Here is a 21,842-nt window from a genome sequence, read left to right as displayed (position 1 = left end):
GTTGGACAAAATAAGGACATTTTATATGCCAACTTGGGGCAACTTTCAAGATTTTCCAATATTTCATCAACCAGATTATTACCACCCGCGACAGCGCCGCTAGTATGGTTTAGTTATGAAAATTATTATTTGCAACTTTTCTTTGCAATAAAACAAATGTATTCAAACTTTTATATGAAACTATCAAATTAATGATGTCCTCCAAAATCATAATTGACATCAATACTTTTTAAAAATTACAACTTGCTTATATAACATAATATGATTACGTCGTTATGATACAAAGTTAATTCAATTTAGATACTGAATTGATTCCCAGCCCCAACTTTTTGTATTGTTGAAACAAAACATTCACCTGGCTGGTCATATTTTCATCACATTTATTAGAAACAATAGTATTCCTTCACATGTATTCAAAACATATATTCAACAAACAAAGTTTCTAATGACTAACTATTACAAGATGGAAAATATAGCTTGGCTATCTGTGCTAAGGAAATGGTGAATGAACAGAGTGGACATGTGATTGTGATTTTGAATTCATACAGTATGTAGGTTATGTACGTATGACAGTGTGTGAGAGAAGAACAGGTAGACTCAAGCGTTTCATAACCTCTTTAGTGTTACAAAATAGTCTGCTGCAGCAGCATAAAGACAAGTGGGCTTCTCCCTCTCCTCATATGGGATGTTGACACTATGTATCACTATTTCTACTACTGTGTCATGTCAGCTTTCCCTGCATGCACACAAATACTTTATGCAAATGCTGAGGGTCAATTGCAGGCAATGCTAGATGAATTATTCATCTTTAAAGGGAGGTGTGTGTGCACCAGGGGATGACAGCATTAGTAGGGAGGGGGCTGGAGGTGACAGAGCACTGATATAACCATGGGATCCTTCGTACTGCCTATGTTAGGCAAGAAGCTAACCAAACATCCCAAGGTTCAGTCGTCTGATGAATGTGCACATACAGTATGTGTTGGTGCTTCTGTGTGTTGGGCAGGAATGTGTGTGTGAAGAGGGTTGTTCCTTCCATCGCAGTCGTCAATATGATGTGAGAGGCTGCTGCAGAGTCTTTGTGTGTGTGTTGTCTTGTTGGGCCCCAGGTGCAGAAGAGGCACGAAAAGTGTTGTCTTAATTAGAGATAACAAGACTGAATCGAAATAAATGAGGCTCAGACGGAAAAGGGGAGGATCAATACTTAAGAGGAGGAAAACGAATAGAATTAGGCAAACAAATAAAGGCAAATTACTCATCTGGTTCTTTAATTTTTAAGTATTCACGCTTGTTGGTGATTTTAAATGAGTTTAATGAGTCTTGATCACCTTTTAAAGTGAACTAACTTGCATCTTATAGCAATTATTCTTTGTATTGTTAAACACAGGGATAGTGAGGATGTGTAATCTGTCAGTAAGAATGAGCAGCCTCTTGAGCTGCAGGTGTCAAACTTTCTTACAAAGTCAGGTTTACATGTATTGATATTCACCAACATGTAATATGTGAATCATTGGAGCCTCACGACTACGTTGACAGCATTTCCTTCCTCATGCAACATTTGTGAACCATAGATTTTTTCCATCCATGTTGGCTAGCAAACAGGCGTCTTCTTTTCCTTTGTCGGCACATTTACTTTTCTTTGTGTTTTACTGCCGTCTGCAGATCATCAAAACAACCTGAAAACCGCGTCCAGACTGGGGTCAAAACCTCCAGGGTACCTTTTAATAAGACAAAATACTTGGGGTAGAAATGGCCATACTTCATATCAATGTACTATATTTTCTGATTTAACACCTTGGTATTGACCTTATGACAACTGCCATTTCTATTTATTTTTTGTTTGTTCCATTTTTGGTTTTGTCTTTTTACTTTGGGTGGCTTATTGTTGTCTGTATTAAACTCATGTCAAAACAAATTCTCAAAGCTGTGAACACATCACCACGTTTTTAAGGAGGTCATATGACCCCATGCCACCACACCTGCTGCAGATATCGTATTAAAAAACACCTCAACTAGCTGACTCACTCACCTAGTCTACTGCTTTGTTGCAGCAGCATATTTGCTTGATGTGTGTATTATTATTTATATATTTTCCATTATCCAAACCAGCTATTTTCTAACATCTTGCTCATTATTTGTATTGATGACTCAACTTGGTGAGATCCTTGCCCATCCGAGCCTGAGAAACCGCTCTAAATGCCAGTCATCTAACAGAGTCTTTGTATGAAATAAATGGGATATTTATTTTGGAAACATCTCCTCCTAGTTGTATAGTGGGAGGAGTCGTTGGTTCTACAAGTATTTCTTATCCAACAATAATCTCTTGTTCACTTGTTGGACAAATATGTGCATCAAAATGCCATTCAGCTGATGTCATGTCCGTGTTGACCTCAAAACTCTGCCTGTGTTTGGGTGGATTTGGCCATCTTATCCCTAAAATGTGTGTAGGCGTCCAGCTGCCTTGAGCCGTGAATGGCACTGATGCTGTGGTGTTATTGGCGCTTATCCCTGTGCTCTGTGTGCGTGCCCGTGTGTATCTATGGGTATGTTGCCTGTAAGTACATGTGCCTGCGGCCTTATATCTCCACATATATGATTTAACTCTCTCTCATGCCCCATTTGAAGATAATTTATCATCTTCCTGTGTCTCGCTCCCTGCATCCTGACGTTGCTACAACCCAACTCTGCTCTTCCCCTCCTTTTCCACCTCCATCTCTGTCTCTTGTCCACCGTTCCCAGGTCTGTAATTTATTGCAGAGAGGCGTGATCTGAGTTACTGTGGACTTAATGAGAAAAACACAGAGAGGGGTTGTGTGTCTGTGTGTGTTAAAGAGATAGAGAGAGAGAAATAGTTAACATAACGATGAAGAGAAAGAGGACGGAGAGAAAGAGAGATATGTGAATGTCCTTCATGCACCCTTGAGTCTTGGTGGGTGGGTTGAGTACGTGCAGGAGATAGGGAGGGATGGAGAGAAGTGTGTTAGTGTATGTATTAGTGTGTGTACATGCTCGAGGGAGGTAACTACTTGAAAGCAGTACCCTATAAGGAAAATAGTTCCCCGCTTCCTCTCCTCTCTCCTCTCTCAATCCATATCTCCTACTTTCTTCTTCTTTTCTCGCCTCAGGCAGGGCTTGTCTCTCTGATCTGTGTGTCATCTGATCACACACACACATGCGCACACTTTAGCACATAGCTTTAGCTATTACATTGGGAATTATGTTTGACTGTCTGTGAGAAAATGCAGTGCTCACAAAACAACAATAGTGTATTACAGATTTTGTTTGCTAAGTGGCTCAGCGTCACATCCAGGACTGAGTATACACAGTATGTCCTGGTAATATAAGTGAGTGAGTGCATGTTTGTGTGTGTTTGTGGTGTGTGTCAGGAAGGTGGATACAGATTAACTTTATGGAGTTGAGCGGGCCTAATTTAGAAGAACAAATAGCAGCATGGATGTTAGCAGCAGGCCCTGCAGGAGTCCTTTAGGCATTTTGTTTTAAGAAGAGAGAACAGTTTGAAAACAATGTTAAGTTTAAATTAAATGACAGGGGCTTCATATACGGTAACTGCTTGTCTTCATATTACAGAAGAAATGCCTTAACTCATGGCTGTGTCCTGACCTACAGTATCTCACACCTCTTATCTTATCTTAACTTAAGAAATCAACTATAATTGTAAATTTGATTATTAAATCTGGACTCATCCTGTCATTCCTGTATCTTTGTTTAGAATCACACTGCTTGAGATGGACAAGCCATAAAATCAACGGCTCTCACTTGCTAGTAAGCTAAATTAATCGTCTTAACAGGCAGTATATACCTGGTCTGGGGGAAATTCAAAGTGTCACCCTACGTTTGAGTAGCCATTCAATCATTGTATTCCAGCATTCATGTTTTTATCCATCTTCATCGTCATTGCTGTACTGACCAAACAACAGTGTTGTTGCTATTTTTGTCAGTTATTTTGAATTAAAGACAGGCTGTGTGACATCTCAATTTAGGATTTGTTTATAACAGTTTTGTAATAGATACATTTCCATCCTAAAATATGATAGGATTGTTTCCTGACGGCAGTTAGGAAAAAACATCATGTAATATCAAAAATCCAAAATGTCATCCTAAACTGACAATTTCAGAAGGAGTTTCCGTAATGAGGCCCTAGGTTCACATTTTTTTCAAATCTGTCTTCAAACAAAACTCAAATATCCATTTGTATATTGAAGCAGGTTTTGGTTTTCTGCATACATCCTCTTGTTCATACTGCACTAGGGACTGTCTCTGGCAGGCAGAAGTCCCTGCTGAACGGAGCATCAGAGATTTCTCTCTGTCAGTTTGAAAATCAAGTGGTTATCTTATCTGTCTTTTTTCAGTAAGAGATCTCTTTTGCTTTGCAAGGAATTTTGCAATAAAAGATACCCACTTGATTCGCCTAACTCTTTTGCTGATTTAAATCCAGCTCTGTGTCATTGCAGTGCTGGGAGTGTTGTGGAAATGGATTTCCTCAATAAAGATCAACAAACAGGATCAGCTTTTTCTCCGTGGTTTATTTTGACAAAGTATTTTCCTCTGCAGACAAAAATACGTTCACCCCTGCCTCCTCACAAAGCCTAGAGTCTAGCAGAAATGAACCCCGTTCCACCCGGCGCTCGGTCTTTTAGAGGAAGAGTCAGAACGCGCTAAGCCTTGGTTGGGTGACGTCTATAGACCAAACAAAAACATGCCTTAGACATTACAATTCTGAACATTCTGAACTTCTCTCATCACAAGGTCTCTAACACAGAGTACAGATGCAGAAATAAACCATTATACCATCATGAGGCAGTTATTTGCATTATCCATTAACAAGGTTAGACAGAGGAGACACTGAAATGCATATGACCTGACAAAACTGTGATTATGAATTACAAATATCCAAAATTCCCACAACAGTAGTGTTTGCAGATAAATGGTGGCTTCCCTCCGTGGCGGCATTGCTCAGAGCTCAGAGCACTGGAGGTTTGCTGAGATCTGGCAAATTAAGTGAAATGCGTCATTCACATCATCACGATCTGCTGAAATTCACCAAATAAAATGAAATGAATGACTCTGCAGACCTCCGCTGCGCCACTCCTAGGGATTTCCGCCATAAAGGCAAGCCAAACATTGTTCACTGCTCACACTTCCACGCCACAGAGCTGGTTTATAATTTGGAAAGTATTCCTTTAAGCCTCATATTAGCTTTGGTGAACTTTAAAATGCACTTTTGTGCAGAACAAGGACTGTGGATTTCGTCTCTCACATTGAGATTGTCTTAGGATGGGATCTCTTCAGGTCCAGTATGAACATGAGTAAAAACAATAACCAAAAACTGTTTCTATGGCAATTCATTCAATAGTTATTGAGACATTTTACTCAAACCCACAATTGTTTACCTTATTGTGGTGTCAGGGTATCACCAAAGTCATTAGGATTTGTCATCTGGGCACAATGAATGTCTGTACAAAATGTCATGGCAATCCATCCAATAATTGTTGGGACATTTCAGTCCGGACCAAAGCAAATGACATCATCATCCTTAAAAATGATAAGGGTTTCTGTTTGTAGACTTTGTAGGGTGTCAAGAATTGAATTACCGGCCTCCCTTTTTATTCCACATCATTCTTTCTCCCCATCTCCTTATATTCCTTTATTTCCTCCAAATCTGCCCCCCCCCCCCCCCCCCCCTTCTGTCCCGCCATCCTGACTCAGTATGGAGGATTAGTGGAGACAAAGAGAGATTCAGTAGCCGACTCTCGCTGAAGACAGGGACGGAAGGAAAGACTGTTGTTCTCTCAGCAGGAAAAGATACTAATGCCACTCTAAAGACTATTGTCTCTTACAGATTACTCCTTTTCCTCTGTCATGCTGAATAAAAATCAATCGAAATGATGGTTTACTGTCAGGAGATTAACTATTTAACTGCTGCATAAAGTCTGATGGAGTCGGTGCAAATCTACCCACAGACGCACGCACACATAACAATGTTAGGCCAGAAGACAGAATCATCTCATCAGCTGAACATAAAAAGTAAACAAGTCGTCATAACTTGTCCCCAAGTGTACGGGGCTCCAAAAGTCTGTCTCTGTTGACCCTGTTTACATGGCGTGAGTTCACTAACAATCCACATGTTGTCACAGATACAGATCTTCATGATTTCCTTGGGGCCAACAAAATCTCTCGCCACTGCATAATTCAGGAGTCGACTCTATCTGGCTTGTATGTTGCGTGCTATAGATGCAGCTGTATAAAACACCCATGATTGCAGAGAGTAGTAATATAGGCTTTCTGCTTGAATCTTCCCTTTTTTATAATATTCTGTTAGCATCAATATTTCTTGTTCTGTGAGCGTCAATGTTCCCTGCGCAATAAGAGGAGGGATCCCAGCGAGTGTGCCGGTGGAATTGCATGTCTGATAAGTGATTGGAAAGTGAATGAATTATAGCCTGGAGACCTTTTAATGAGTCCTCAGTGGGAGGGAGGGCGAAGCTAGAGAAGGGGGTGGTAAGCAGGTGAAAGCAGCTGCAGCTTTCCCCAAAGAGAAACCTCCACCCCCACTCTGTTCTCTCCTTCAACCCTTTTCACATCTTTATTTCTCTTAACCACCTTTCCATATTGCTGCAGCTCCCCATCCCCACCGCATAATCATTTTCCAGTGCACTTTTCCTATCTCTTTCCTCAGCAACCCCCCCATCCTCATTATGGACGCCTGACACAGCACATGTTCAGTCCTTTGTGTGGCGGTGCCCTTTTTTTTATTACCGGGTTAAATGGCAAGAAATCCATATATGGAGCAGAAGTCCATTTGATGACTACTATGTTGCTTTTGTGCAGATGTGTGTGGATGTATCTGATTTGCTTATGTTTGTGTGTTTTGGGATGTTGAGTGTATTAAGAAGAGTCTTTGAAAGCAGCTAGATTGGCCTGTGCGAAAGCAATGAATAGCCTGCTACCCCAACACTTGCCTGCCAATCCACTGTCCCTCACACACACATGCACACATAAACATTGGTCCTGCCAATTTGTCCTTTTTTGTGCTGTTTTTCATCCCAGTGCCACGACGGTGCCTGGCGACACAGATCGTGAGAGGAATTTTAGACCACACGGAAACTTGTTTTGAGTTTGTGCCTGTTTTGCGCCCGGAGCAACTCACAACAAAATGCTTTAAAAGCTGAAGTTTGATGTGACTGAAAGCCAGATGGACTCAGTGAACTCATCATCACTGCTTACCTCCTGAGGAACCACTCAATAAAGTTAAATAAGTCTTTTCAGCACGACATTTTCCCAGCTGAAGTAGCATCTGTGCGTGTGTGTGCGAACTGACTGACATTAAATTGTAGAGAAAGCGAGCGAGGGATGCGATTACTATGTAAATGGATTTTCTGAAATGTTTTTAGCTGAAAGTGGAGCGCTTGTCGATCCACCTCTGAAATCTCCTTCAGGTCCTGATTGGCAGCTGGTTCAGCCAGTTCTCAAGCAAATGTTGCTGAGGTGACGGAGCCCAGAAAACTCTCCTCCGAGCAGATTATTTAAAAATCCAATGAGCTGAGAGAATTAGAGTAACAGACACTGAATGAGCAGGAGAAGAGTGCGCTGCTCACTTAGTCTCTGTTGTAGCCACACATCTGCTCTGCACAGATGCCACGCAAATATGTCTGACGTGAGATAGACCACCATAAATAATATTACTTTTCAGCTTTTGAATGGTGTGATGATGTGATATTTCATTGCATTTATAAACATAATTTCTTCTTTTTCAGTTTTCCCTTTTTTCAGATTATTCTTGTTAATGAAGTCCTCAGCGTCGGTTTACAAACCGCCTCCCTCTGATCATCGTTTATGTGGAAAGTTTGCAACATTTATGCCCACAGAGATAGATCACATGCAAACAGCGCATGAGAGTCTGGCAAAGGGGTCGCTCTGTTATACATATATCTTTGCATGCATGTTACCAGGAAGAGGTGAGTGGGTGTTGGTGGGGGGATCTCTACATTTGTGTGTCAGTGTGGGGGATGGGCTCGGGGCTGAGTTTGCGTCTTTGTCTGTCAAATAAATTATTTAAATCCTGTAACAATTAAAGCTGAAATCTGTTATCAGCATCCTCCATTAGAGGCCCGTGTGTCTGCCTTGCTACCTCAGTATGCTCCTCGCTTGCTCCCCCCTAGTCTCTGTCAGCGTGGGGCCGGATAAAGATCACAAGCTCTGAATCTTAAACACACATCCCAGCAGAACAAAGGCTAACAGCGCACGCCTGTGACCCAGGGACACTTATGCACACACCGAACGTCTTCATCTCAGGAGCGTGTGAATGTTCTGACAGTGATTTTTATTTTATTTTATGCAAAATGTTGATAAAGTGTTTCCTGTGTCTAAAGAGTCAGGGCGCGTTTAATTTGCAGGATGTTGTAAAAAGTCTGAGGTGATGTTCGAGATGTGTGATCTGAGGTTGGGGGGTGTGAAGTGTGTACAGTGGGGGTTGCCTGTTTTACACGTACCGGGTTTTCTTTTGCAAGAGAGAGCTTCAGGGTGATGCATGATGGGAGATCTGTTAGAGCCCTGATCTTTGTATTATTCACACCTCCCTCTTTTTAACTTTCACCGCCTCTTTCCTTTCCTGTCTCATTATGCCCCCCTTGACAGCCATTCTCTCCCTCTTTCCATTTTACCTCACCCTCTCTCCCTTTTCCCCTGCATATCTTTTTATTGCTGTAGCAAACTGCCCATTAGTCATCTCAGAAAGCAGCCTCCCGTGCACGTGCGCGCTGATGTTAGGGTTTTCGTTTGAACAATATACGGCACACCATCTTTGGAAACCTTTTACTTCCTGAAAGAAAGCTCAGATGATATTTCAAAAAGACGTGATGTGTCTGCCTTCAAACGCAAAACAATTTCCTACCATCTGTCTCAATATGACTCCTTTCAGAGACTGATTCTTCTTTACTTTCAATGGGCTGACCATTTGTCGAAGATATCACAGGTTTTGAAATAGTGCATTTCTCAATTCTTTTAGCTGATGACAAAATACTTGAAGAATTACATCATCGAGAGTTTGATGTGAACATTGGTACAACTCTCATGTCTCTGCCAAATATGAAGCCACAGCGAGCAGAAAGCATAAAGACTGTAAACAGGAAAAAAACAGCTGCCTGGCTCTCCAGAGTTAACAAACATGTCCAACAGCAGCCCAAAACATAAAATCCACATTACCGTGAGCAGCACATCCTCGTTATTAAGAGCTTGGAACCATGAAATATTTTCTGTTGATCGGCTAATATTTCTTAACAAATCTATTTACTTTTTGCTTTTTTAACTAAAATTTAACATGCTATCTTGTTGAGTATATTTACTGTTAATAGGAGGGTTATTGAAAACAATAATATAAAGATTAAAACACTAAACATGGATGTTTTCTTTGCTTAATTATTATTTTTTATTAACGTAATGCGTTTTTGCCTCTTCCTTTTTTTAAAATGTTCTCCAATTTATGTATTTTTTAATACATCACACTTTCACGCACATCTTCCCTACATCAAACTGCTCATGTGACACTGAAAAAGAGGCTGTTGGTGCGTAAACAAGGTGGAGATTCAATCCCACCTGCTTGTCTCTTGTAGATGATTGGATGTTGACAGGAAGATGGATCTCTCTGATTCAGTGAGGCTTGTGGCCTGTTTATATACTGCACACTGTTTCAGTTGCACATCTTTTTGTCAATTCCTGTACCAAATAAACACCGTAGCCGTGTTGTCAGTGATTTCGTTGTTCTGGACAACATTTCAAGGCTACTGATTCAGAAAATGATATACTAAATTTAATCTTGTAATAAAAAAAGAGTTTGCTAGGCTGATTTTACCATTTGAATTTGATCTTCTGGTGCAAGTTTTGGCTTTAGTTGTTCTCAGCAAAGAAAAGCCCACACTGCGTTTTGTTTTTGTATGCGTGAATGTGTGTGTGTGTGTCCATGTTCAGTTCACCTCTTTATGAGATAAGAGGGGAAAGAGAGGCTAAAACCTTTAACTGCAATGTATTTTAAAATATGCTGAACAAGGGACGAATCCCCCTTCATATGCCGCATTCCTCTGTGTGTGTGTGTGTGTGTGTGTGTGTGTGTGTGTGTGTGTGTGTGTGTGTGTGTGTGTGTGTGTGTGTGTGTGTGTGTGTGTGTGTGTGTGTGTGTGTGTGTGTGTGTGTGTGTGTGTGTGTGTGTGTGTGTGTGTGTGTGTGTGTGTGTGTGTGTGTGTGTGTGTGTGTGTGTGTGTGTGTGTGTGTGTGTGTGTGTGTGTGTGTCTTTGTGTATACTACAGCTCATACATCTCTGTCTCAGATTGGGCCTGCAGTGTGCACCTCCGTTGGGATTCTTGGGTCCAGCTCTGCTGAGAAAGCACACACAGAATGATTTCCTCTTATTTATGCCAGTCTTTCTCTTCCTTACGCTCTTAATTTATTTCCTGCCTCTTTCCAATTCTGCCCGTGTCACTTCTTTTACTACTTACTGACCTTCACATGTCCTTCATTGCTCAGACACACACACACACACACACACACACACACACACACACACACACACACACACACACACACACACACACACACACACACACACACACCAGACTTTTGCTAGAAGGCAGGATTTGTATAATTGTGTTTGTGTGAGTTTGTGTGCTGGAAATAGCCTCGTCCCTGAACGCTGGTCATAATTAGCCAGGCTGATGGTCTGAAGCTCTGTGTTGCCAAGTCCGAATACAATCATCCCATAAAATATAAGCACGCCTGCATATCCCACTGACACTTGAATGAAAATCACACATTTTCTAACTTTAATTCTCTTTTTTTCTTTCCCCTTTGTTCCCAGTGATCTGCTGTCTTCAGGGTACGTGGAGAGGCATTTGTCAGAAAAAGGGAAGAGCGTCATCACCAGTGTAAGATTCTGCAAATCATCTCCCCTCATTCTCACTCACTCTTTCATTGTTGGACTATTAGCAGTTGGGATGGAAGCTAGAGTGTTTTATTGTGCTGTGGTCTTGACTTTAAGACTCATTTAGCCCTGGTATTACCATGCGATCTATATCTGATTATGTGGATAAGGATAGAGCATTTTAACACAAGCTGTAAATGCATTCAGAATGCTATTGAAGCAGCAAAACCGCATCTGGAGCTGGTCTGGTACACTATCAAAGTTATGTGGCCACGCCTGTCCACATAATTTTTGTGTAATTTTCATAGTTTGGGCTAGCCAGGCCCCTTTAGACAGCTGTTCCCTCCTGTTTCCAGTCTCTATGCTAAGCTAAGCTAACCAGCTGCTGGCTCCAGCTCCATACTTAAAGCTGAAGACAGTTACTTTCTATGATTTTTTTTTCTTTGTTGTTGTTTTTTTCCAATTTGAAATCTGTGAAAATTCATGTATCTCTATCTCCAGAGCCCCAAACCGAGCACCACCCAGCAGTCTACCGGTCCAGATAAACTTTCTCATTTTACAGCTAAACTGTACAATGAAATATGTTTCTAAAAAACACATTATGTGAGAAATAGACAATACAGAATCTTGATTCATATTCAGTCAGTCCAAAAGTTTCATTGGTTGTCGGTTGGGCGAGGTTGAATCTTTCAGATGCTGTTAGGAGCAAACAGAGAGAAGAAGGTGGAGGTAGACCTATGCGACTTTTTCACAGATCATGTGTCTCATTGTGCTCGGGATATAGTGACGGTTTCAGCAAATATGAAAAAACTGTATACTTCAACAGCTTTAACACACACACAAGTTGCATCTACCTGATGAAAATCTCGATAAGAAAGCGTGTTTCCCAAAATGTTTAAAAATGTGAATTGTGAACAGATGTCAGCCAAGTTTAATTACAATTCTGAGCAGTTTGAACACCTTCTTTAAGCTGCTGTAATCGATATTTTTTTTATTTCAACAGTGGATAAAATGATCATGTTTAATTTGAAACCTACAGAGATTTATCAGTCAGCTCCACGAAGCATTTTAACATATTTGAGCTCATTGTTTTGATTGTTCTCTTTAGAGTCATTCTTACTGCTTCGCAACGGTCAGCGAAAAAAATCACATAAACAGACTGCACATGACTTGCTCAGTATGTAACGGCATACAGACAAAGGTAGCAACTAGCTGACAAACACACACACACTGTAGTTGAGCATTTAGCAGCTTAAGAGCCGTACTGGGTCAGTAGAGAACCAAAGCGGAGCTGAAAGGAGAGACCATATTGGGATTCTTTAGGTGGACAGGAACACAACTCCACACGAATGCTGATGTTGCTCCTTTTCTGCTGGATGCTTTACATGGAGATGATATTTAAATGTTGTGTTTGCCCCCAAGTGGACAAAAAAATCAGTGAATACAGGTTTAGGGAAACAATCCCTCAAACAAGTAGAATGAACCGGCTACACTGTTTGTTCTCAGCTGTGTGTTGTACAGCTGTGGTTTCCTGCAGACCCCAAAGGGTCATCTCCCTCCCCCCTTGAGCCTTTTATTGGTCAATCAATGTGTTACTTTGCACACACAGAGAGAAACCTCCGCCCCATCCAGTCTTATTCTGCTTAGTTTTCAGACGAAGTTGAACTGTAGCTCTGACCTAAACCTTCAACTAACATGAAGATCAGTGTGATAATCCTCTGAAATCTGGACTTCAGTTACAGGACACCCACCGAGGCGTCATGTTACATCACATAAGTGGAGGGATTATAATGTTCAGGATTTATTCAGCTAAGCAGCAGATTAGTGAGATATAAGATACCTTACAGAGAATGATCCAAGTTATTACACCACATTAATGATGGAAGTTTCATATAAAGAATTAATTCACCTTGCAGATGAATATCCAGAATGTGTCCGTCGTTTCTTTTATAAAGCACTCATTTTTAAATAGTGGAAAGAACAAGCAGCACTTAGCATCTTTATTAATGGCTGATGTTCAGGAAGGTTAATACAGGACAAGCTGCTGTTTGTTGCTCTGCTCACTGTAGAGGTCAAAAGCCATTGTAACACAGCAGCTGTTCTCGTAGATTTACCTCAGAATCCACTCTGTTAATGGAGTATAAAGGTAATACAGGTGGTATATACTCTGCTAAATACTGTACAGCTAAATGTAGTTGTTCCGTTCTGTCCACAGCTAGTTAATTGCAATGAATACGGGAAAGGAGTGCCTGTTTTTGGCCAATTCACCAAATAATTACTAGAGAAATTAAGGTTTTTAATAAGTAAGTATTTTTAATCACACTGATACATCAATTCTGTTTGTGATTATTTATTTGGGGGGTACAATGCACATTAATCAGCACAGAATTTTTTTTTAATGTGTAGGGGTTAGCATAATTTTTGCCTGTAGTCACAACTATAAAAAACTGATCAGTGAAAACAGATAAAAAACATTATACACAGTGTAGCATAGCATTATACAAAGTACACTTAAATAAAGGAAATAAACTCTTCGTCCTAACATTTTTAATCAAACAATATAACCAACAGGTTAGATATACTGTTTAAAATGTTCCATACTGGATAGATTATACCTCATAAAGATATGATGATGGTGTTACTAACTGAGTTTGTTAGAGTGTACTTTATGTGTTTGTTTATAGAGTGAGTCTACTGGCCCTAATACGGAAACTCCCATCAGCAGTGCGGCTTATTAATCTTCAGCACTGCTCACAACAGCCTTATATACCCAGAGATGTTCCAAAAGTATTGATAGAGTACATCAGTACAAAACCGACAGCTTAAAATGTTTATTGGTTCATTATCATATCACTCAGTCCTGTGCAGAATGTAATACATGAGTGGTCAGCGGGGTAGACTGAAGTATACTTCTTAAAGTGGTACATCATGTGTGAATACTGTAGCCTGGAGTCTGCGTAACTCATGTTTCATTTGTCCAGGCAGATACGCCTGTCTCCTCTTCTATTCAGACAGATTTCCAGCAGCTTGACAATGTGCAGGCCAACCACAGCCGTTAGTCTCATGTGGGGTGGGTTTAAGAGGATGATTGACTCTGCAGAGCCGTTCAGCGCATTATACCAGGCTCCTGAAACTCAGATCAAACTGATAAACTAGGCAGCGCTTGTCAACATAAAACTCAATATTCTGTTAATGTGTTGCTCATATAAAATATTTTCAGAAACACATTCAGTGAACCGTTTGGCTTTAATTGGAGAAAGTTTGTTACCAGGCTGCCATTATTTTCCATTGACCAAGCACCACAGATTCGCTGCTGTGATTGGTTATAGGTTTATCCAATTCGGTACAGTTTATTTTGCTGTGCATCGTTGATAACGCGCCTTGGAAATGAAAAATGAACTAAGAGGGCCCACACTAATGCGCACTTCAGGTTATTTGATTTTTATACTGGTGACGCCAGGCTATGAATACTGTACAGTACAAATAAACTATACACACTTTCTGTCTCATGAATAGTGACATAGCCTATGATATACAGTATATTTGTGTAATGTCCTTATGCCGCTTTTACTATTATCTAATTTCCAAACTGTCACTGTCATTCAGAGGGCAGAGTGTCCTACTTGTTTACCAGCTGTCTGACCTCGACCTTTTCAATGGGCATTGTGTTGTCCAGATTAGATGATGAATTACTCTTATACGGGTCTAAGGAGAACACAGTTCAGACCAATTTAGCAACACACACACACATACACGCACACACACGCACACACACACACTGAGGATGCACCCACATTGCTGGGTCTTGGGTGTTTCTTGCTTTGATGAGAAGTGGAGCAGAAGGTGCACGGTGACACGGGAAGGAGAGACGTTGGGATAGTGGAGCACAGCACCATTTATAAATAGCCCTCTCTGTCTCTTCATCTCACGCTCGCTTTACGTTCCTTTTACCCAACCTCTCTCTTTTCAACTGTAGCTCCATTTAGGTTTATCTAACTTGTACAACTTATTTTGTTGCAGCCCATTCATTGTTTCATCTCTCTGTCAGTATATTTATATATTATATTGTTTTTTATGGTGTGGGCTCACCAGTCAATTTGTCATTTGGGGAAATGAACTATTCACTCTCTTCCTGTCTGTATGCTTAATATAAAGCCATGGAGATGGTTAGCTCAGCTTAGCGTCAAGGCTAGAGATGGGGAAACAGCTATCCAAAAGTAAGTAAATCCAGCATCTTAAAAGCTCACAAATTAACATTATATCTCCTTTGTTTAATCCACATACAAACAAAGTGTAGTGACTTGAGTGAGTGGTTATCTAGCAACCTTTTGGTGATGACAAGACTTTTCGTTACCTTTGGACAGAGCAGGCTAGCTGTTTCCTCCTGAATTCAGTCTCTATGCTAAGCTAGGCTAACTAGCTAACTAGCTAACTGGCTCCAACTCCTGACTCCTGACACACAAACATGTGAGTTTTGTCCATTTTCTTATCTAACTCTTTGCAAGAAAGCATATTTCTCAAAATGTCTAAACTCTTGACTAAATGCCACAGCATAAAATTATATTTAAAACAATCTGCTTCCAACTTTACGGCAACAGTATTGGGGAAGGTCCTTATTGCACAGCATCAGTAATGCTCTGGTGGCTGAATGGGAGCAAATTCCCGCTCCATGATCTTGTGAAAAGTCATCATCATCATTCCTGTAGTTCAGTTTTTCACATATTTTTGGTTGTTTAAAAACCACATCAAATGAATACATGCACTTCACACATACCCATTAGTCGGGCATGTATCGGGATGGAGTCCACAGAGAGAGTTGGAGGTAGAAGTAGACGGAGCGGTGCGTTGCTGTGCACAGCAACAGACTGCAGAGCAAAAATTGATCCTTTGATAAAAGCTGAGTTTCCTCAGGGAGACCGGCTTCCTGCCTAATGGCTGTTAGGCAGTGAGAAATGGACCAGGAAGAGATGGCCTGCAGAGCACTTAGACACTTAGACATCATACACGTCTATAGAAAATAAATGTGTGTTTACGTGTGCAGAGAGGGGAAGAAACGCAGACACATACAATATAGAGAGATAGAGAGTGATGAGTATGTGTGGTTGATGGTGAGTTGTGACAGAGATGGAAAAACTTTTACAGGTGACCGATGCTTTGGCCTCCTGTTGTTGGTAGAAGTTGGGACGGAGGACAGAGTTGTCACAGAGCAGTTAACACACAGATGGTGTAAAATGGATTAAGATCAAAGTCTAAAGTACACACACACAAACATACAGTACACGCACACGCACATTCAACACCAGATCATACTTGGTTGTAAATGAATTCTGTGTGACTGATCGCTCTGAACTAATTTCCTGATGGAACATGTTAATGAGAGCACCGGGGGACATTTCGCTCTCTCGTTTTAGGGCATGAGACATTTATGAGGGCAACCATGTGAATGGTCTTAATCTGTGAATGTTTGTGTTTTGCTCAAAGGGAGGAGAGCACTGCTACTATCAGGGGAAGGTCAGAGATATTCCTCACTCCTTTGTGGCCGTCTCAACCTGTCACGGACTGCAGTAAGTACTAATACGATATGACTTTATATGTGTGCATGTGTGCGTTTCTCAGCCATCATTGCTGTTCTGCTGCTCCTCTGTGTCTCCAGGTCCTCGGCCATGCTCCCATTTATCCATTAGGTCAATGTAATTAGTTTTAGCCAGCCCTTCTTTGTCTGTCTGTCTGTTATCATTCACACAGACAGGTGCTGCTCAGACTTCATCTCTTCTCTACCTAGCGCTGGTATTTTTAGAGTTTGTGCCCTAAAGCAAAGAGACGGGTCAGAAACAAGGCCCTACGGGAGGAATGCATGCACACTGTATATGAGTTACTATAGTATAAGTGTTTGTATGCACTGTATATATCAAGAAAATAGAGTTAAAAATCTATTTTGTGGTACTGAATGTCATTGTGTGCGTACAGTGCAACACTGCATAAAAAGACACCTATGATTAATCAGGTATAACACAGGTTACAGTTTTTCACAGTTGCTTCTACACATCTCCTGAAAGGAAACAGCATTTCCCCCCAAAAAAACTGCTCTGCTTTGGCCAAACCTCTGATATTTAACACACTATATGGTATATTTTGCACTTTTTCACATTATTAATTGAGGTGTCTTTAAAAGTATTGCAAAAAAAAAACAGCCCACCATTGAAAGCAGACTTTGTAGGGCTATTGCTATCTGTAAACAAGTAAGGAGAACTAGAATAAGCTCCATCTCAGTCTGATCTACTGCTCATTCATTAACATCAATCCTTCATAGGTGTTTAATGTTTTTCATTAAGCTTGTTAGTTGTAATGACTGATTTTCATATTGAACAACAGTGATGACTCAGGAAACAGAGAGGTTTGTGTGTGTGGTGGTAAAACAGCATTGGAATAGTCTGTATATTGTTACAAATCCAAGGTTTGAGCTGAAAAGAGCAATTCGAGCTTTATTAGTATGAATTTGCTATAATACCAGAGAACACCATTCACATCAGATATGCAGATAGTTGACATTATACACTATTTCATCTAATTATCCCTTTCAGTTGTTGTGGAAACATTATGAATCATTCTCAATCCATTATGCCTCAGCAAAGCTCGAGCCTTCGACATCACATCAGGCTAAATAAGCGGTGCAGAGAAGTAAATTAATCTTAAAACGCAAGTGGGTGAATCAGATTGATACTTGCTGAATAAGCTAAACTAAGCTCGGGCTTTTAATAACGTCTGCATATTTCATGTGATTGTGGCAACATGTTGGGAAATGTGTCAGCACAGCAAATTATGTAAATAATAAAAAGTAGGGCATGAATGAATCAAAGACAAACAAGGTGAATGTGATGCACATGCATTACAGCCTCATAGGACAGAACAGGATGTGACAGACAAGAGCAAAAGTGTTTCCTGCAGACTACAGTCTGTTATTATTTATTAGTTAGTTAGACTACATTTTGATGTGTAACTGATAATTAGTCCAAAAATTAGTGTTGCATGTTGTAATACTGCTGCCATGTATGTCGTAAGTTGTAATACACCATTAATATAAGTATGATACATTTAATTGATTCATTTTATTCCCAATTTTCTTGATGTGAGTCAGAAATAAGCAAGCTGATGTTATAAAGGAGACTGTGTGTGTGTGTGCGTGTGCGTGTGCGTGTGCGTGTGCGTGTGAGTGTGCGTGTGCGTGTGTGTGTGTGTGTGTGTGTGACAGGGAGAGACAGTAAAAGCGAGGGCTTGCACAGTGGTATCGAGGGGTTAGACATTAGAGGGAGAGTATTTCTCTTATGCTGAGTCAGGTATTTATAATATACATCCTGCTCTCTACTTTACACACACACACACACACACACACACACACACACACACACTCACACTCACACTCACACACACACACACACACACACACACACACACACACACACACACACACACACACACACACACACAGAAACTTTACCCTGCAATACAAATATGGCATTAGCACCATACAGCAGAGTGGTGCTCTCAGCAGACAGTTAACCATTGACTCAGGTTTCTGTTTAGAGCATCCTGTTCACTCCGTGTGTGACTGAAATGCAAAACCTCTTACTGATTATGAAATTATCAGCCTGAAGAAAAAGTTCAAATGTTGGGCCAATTAAAATCTGCTTTAAATTCACAACATCAATGGGCTTGATCTGGGACACTTCGGATGTTGCCGCTAGCGTAAAAGTATGTGGTTTAGCTTTAAAGCCCCTCAAATGCAAAACATGTAGTTTATTTTCCCCACATGAGCATAAATATCTACTTGTAAGTGTTCTGTCTGCTGTTTGGTGCTGAGCAGGTAGCCTACAGTGGGATTTCATAGGTCGACTGAAAACACATTCCTGCAGCAGCTAAAAAACAACACTATGAAAGCTCTTTGTCCCCAGTTACCTGAGGACAAGGTGGCAAACATTTTAGGCTTAAAATAGTCTAGATTGTCTCGACTAACCTAGCAGAATATATACTGTAAGACTAGTCTAAGAGTAAAGACCAGTCGAAAATATCTTTGTGAAACTTGCCCCTGATTGGTGCACAGAAATATGTGACATCACTTCTTTCCAACTGAGCCCTGCACACTTTAAACCAGTGAGAGGAGTGCAAACTTAAATACAAACACTCATTTCTTATATGAAAAAAACAGAATTGTTCTAACTTGGCATAAAAATAGTATGTCCATGCAGGATACCATCACTCATTCTCAGCTGATTGGAAAAAAAAGGTTTTCACATCCTTTGAAGTTCAGAAAAAGGTGGAAGAATTGTGAATTTGTTGTCTCAGCAGAATGTGTTTAGTTTGCCACTAAATCTATATTAAGAAAAAGCAGTTGAAATCAGTATCACTCATTTCTTTTGTGAAGTCCAAAAAGGGTTGCATGTTACATTCTGTTTCATACTGATGTAGAAAATTACACTTTCTTTATTAAACAGGAGGACAAACTAAACAATACAGGACATTTTATAGACAGAGTAGAACACAAAGAACCAAAAGGTTGAAAGCAATATACACTTTGATATTGTGTTTTTTTCTGTGTGTAATCTGCTCTAAGTGCAATGCTGGACCTGGACAAAGAGTGTGTTGAAGGTGAATTCTGCGTGTTGAAGGCCAGAAAGAGGTAGAAAAAAAAGACAGTTGAAAGGGAAAGACAGATTGTGTGTTCCTGCAGTGTTTACCCTCACGACTTTACAGTTTGACCTGACCAATCTCCTGAAAGCTTCAGATAAAGTTAATTAATGGATGACGTCCGTTTTTGTGCACATGCGCACACGGAGGCGGGGACAGAGACGAGAAGACCTTCACCCAACTGCTAGATGAGAAATTGATCTGTGACGCTTTAAAATGATTGCCTGGTCAAAATGATGTGTGTGTGTCATGGCCTCCTTCTCTTCTAACGTCATGTGATTAAGGTATTTAGAGTTTTTAAGTGCGTGTGAAGTCATTACATGATTCAATAAATGTGAGGGAGGAGCTATAATGCATCCCTTTCAAAGAAGTCTTAGTCATTGCAACTTGTGGTCAGCCAGTTCAAACTCTTCGTTATTGTTCCAGAGATAGAATCCTGAGGTGACCTTTAAGTTATGCTGCAATGGGGTAATCTCTAAGATGATTGGATGACCTTTTGTTTCGCAAAGCCCTCGCCCCTCCTAAGTCGTGCACATGCCGAATAGAGCAAGGCAGCCGAGGATTCTGTCCAAAACTGCAGCATGTAGGAGTGCATTACAGTTATTATTCTGACAAATGCTCCAATAATACAATAAAAACCCTTGGGCAAGCGCTGAGATGGCTAATTTATCACACTGATGGCCGAGGAGGAGTTGAATTCAGACGCATTATTCCATTTAGTGATGAATAAAGACGGCCGACACTGGTGTTCATATGTGCTCTCCTCTCTCTCCCTCTCCCTTTCAGTGGGATGTTTTTCGATGGCAATCACACCTACATGATTGAACCTGGAGGACAGGGCAGTGGCAATGTAAGTACTCTAAGTGTCTGTTCTTTAATGGCTCATCTCGAGGGGTTTATCAATTTCCCTTTCTTCCATCTTTTCTTGTCCAGCCGCCTCAGCCCTTCTGAATTTTCTGTGGTCAAATGTCGTTACATCATTTTTTAAATTTTCCCTAGGGCTTGTGTCCAGCTGAGAACCTCCGTTTTCTCTCACACTCTTCTCCTTTACCTCTATACTGTCTTATCTAATAATGGCAAAAGTTCCCCCCAAAATGTAGTCTTAAATATGTTTATATTATCCTTGAATCATCAATATTAAGACTCGGTTAGGTTTTTTTTCAGAAGGTTTAGTCAAGTTTTCATCCGTACTAGAGGTGGTTTTGAGTATTTTGCCAGATTTCTGTGGACAGATTTTGTTGCCGCGATAGTGTCACAACCTCTCAGGATACAGTCATGAAACTTTACAGGTGCGCAGTTGAGAGCGAAAAGAAGACCGAGTTCAAAAATGGGTGGGGTCCGAGTAAGGGCGGCTGAAGTGGGGGGGCAGAAAGTAGGGGAGGGTCCATTTCCCCAGGCCCCATTTGACGTTGCAGCTCGTGTGATCTCTAGTAATTTGTGTATTTGTTTTACTTCTAAAGACAAGTGTGTGAATATATATTCAAATCATTATTTTTCAAATTAGCTGACCTACTCCACTATCTTTCAGTACAAACCTCACACACCTCTGGCTGAAAATCACTGTGCTACAGGATTGTTTGCGCAGCATATGATAACTGAGAATGGTTTTCTCAGTATTACAGGATTCATACAGAGGCCAGTTATTGTCCTAAGAGGAGGTTGGGACAAATTCAGAATCAGTTACAGATCACACACCAGTCGTCGCCACTTTTTCTAATGAACTGTGAGTGCGGCCCCTCAGGTCCCAGGACTGAGAGATTTGCTGGGTTACAAAGCCAGCAGACTGCAGAAAAGCCTACAGACAATTAGATAATAACAATTACAGGCATTATGGTTGGAACAAAAGGACAGATCTGAGATTGGCTAAAGACGCCTTGAGCATGAGAGGGAAAGAACAAGTCGCTGATACTGTGTGTGTGTGTGTGTGTGTGTGTGCGTGCGTGCGTGTGTGCGTTTGTGCGCGTGTGTGCGCGTGTGTGCGCGTGTGTGCGTGTGTGCGTGTGTGTGTGTGTGTGTGTGTGTGTGTGTGTGTGTGTGCGTGTGTGCGTGTGTGCGTGTGTGCGTGTGTGTGCGTGTGTGCGTGTGTGTGTGTGTGTGTGTGTGCGTGTCCTTTCTGCTCTAATTAAATGTCCAGAAGTAGTGTGTGTCTGGTGTTAATCAGTTAGGGACGAAAACAGAACAGATAAGAGAGGTCAGGGATTTGTGACTGTGTTTTTGTCTTTGTATGTGTGTG

General features: G+C 40.8%; 1 protein-coding gene across 1 annotated transcript in view; it reads left to right on the top strand.

Annotated features, from left to right (window-relative positions):
* Nucleotides 1-21,842, top strand: part of adam22 (ADAM metallopeptidase domain 22) — a gene marked incomplete at its 3' end in the record, with an annotated part of 59,624 nt that overhangs the window by 8,896 nt on the left and 28,886 nt on the right. The window contains exons 4-6 of the mRNA XM_083918884.1: nucleotides 10,865-10,931; nucleotides 16,409-16,491; nucleotides 20,396-20,459. Coding sequence (XP_083775010.1) covers nucleotides 10,865-10,931; nucleotides 16,409-16,491; nucleotides 20,396-20,459 — 214 coding nt within the window. The remainder of the gene's footprint in view (nucleotides 1-10,864; nucleotides 10,932-16,408; nucleotides 16,492-20,395; nucleotides 20,460-21,842) is intronic.

Source organism: Echiichthys vipera (assembly GCF_963691815.1).
Source record: "Echiichthys vipera genome assembly, chromosome: 8".
Classification (NCBI taxonomy): Eukaryota; Metazoa; Chordata; class Actinopteri; order Perciformes; family Trachinidae; genus Echiichthys; species Echiichthys vipera.
This window is presented reverse-complemented; position numbering and strand designations above follow the sequence as displayed.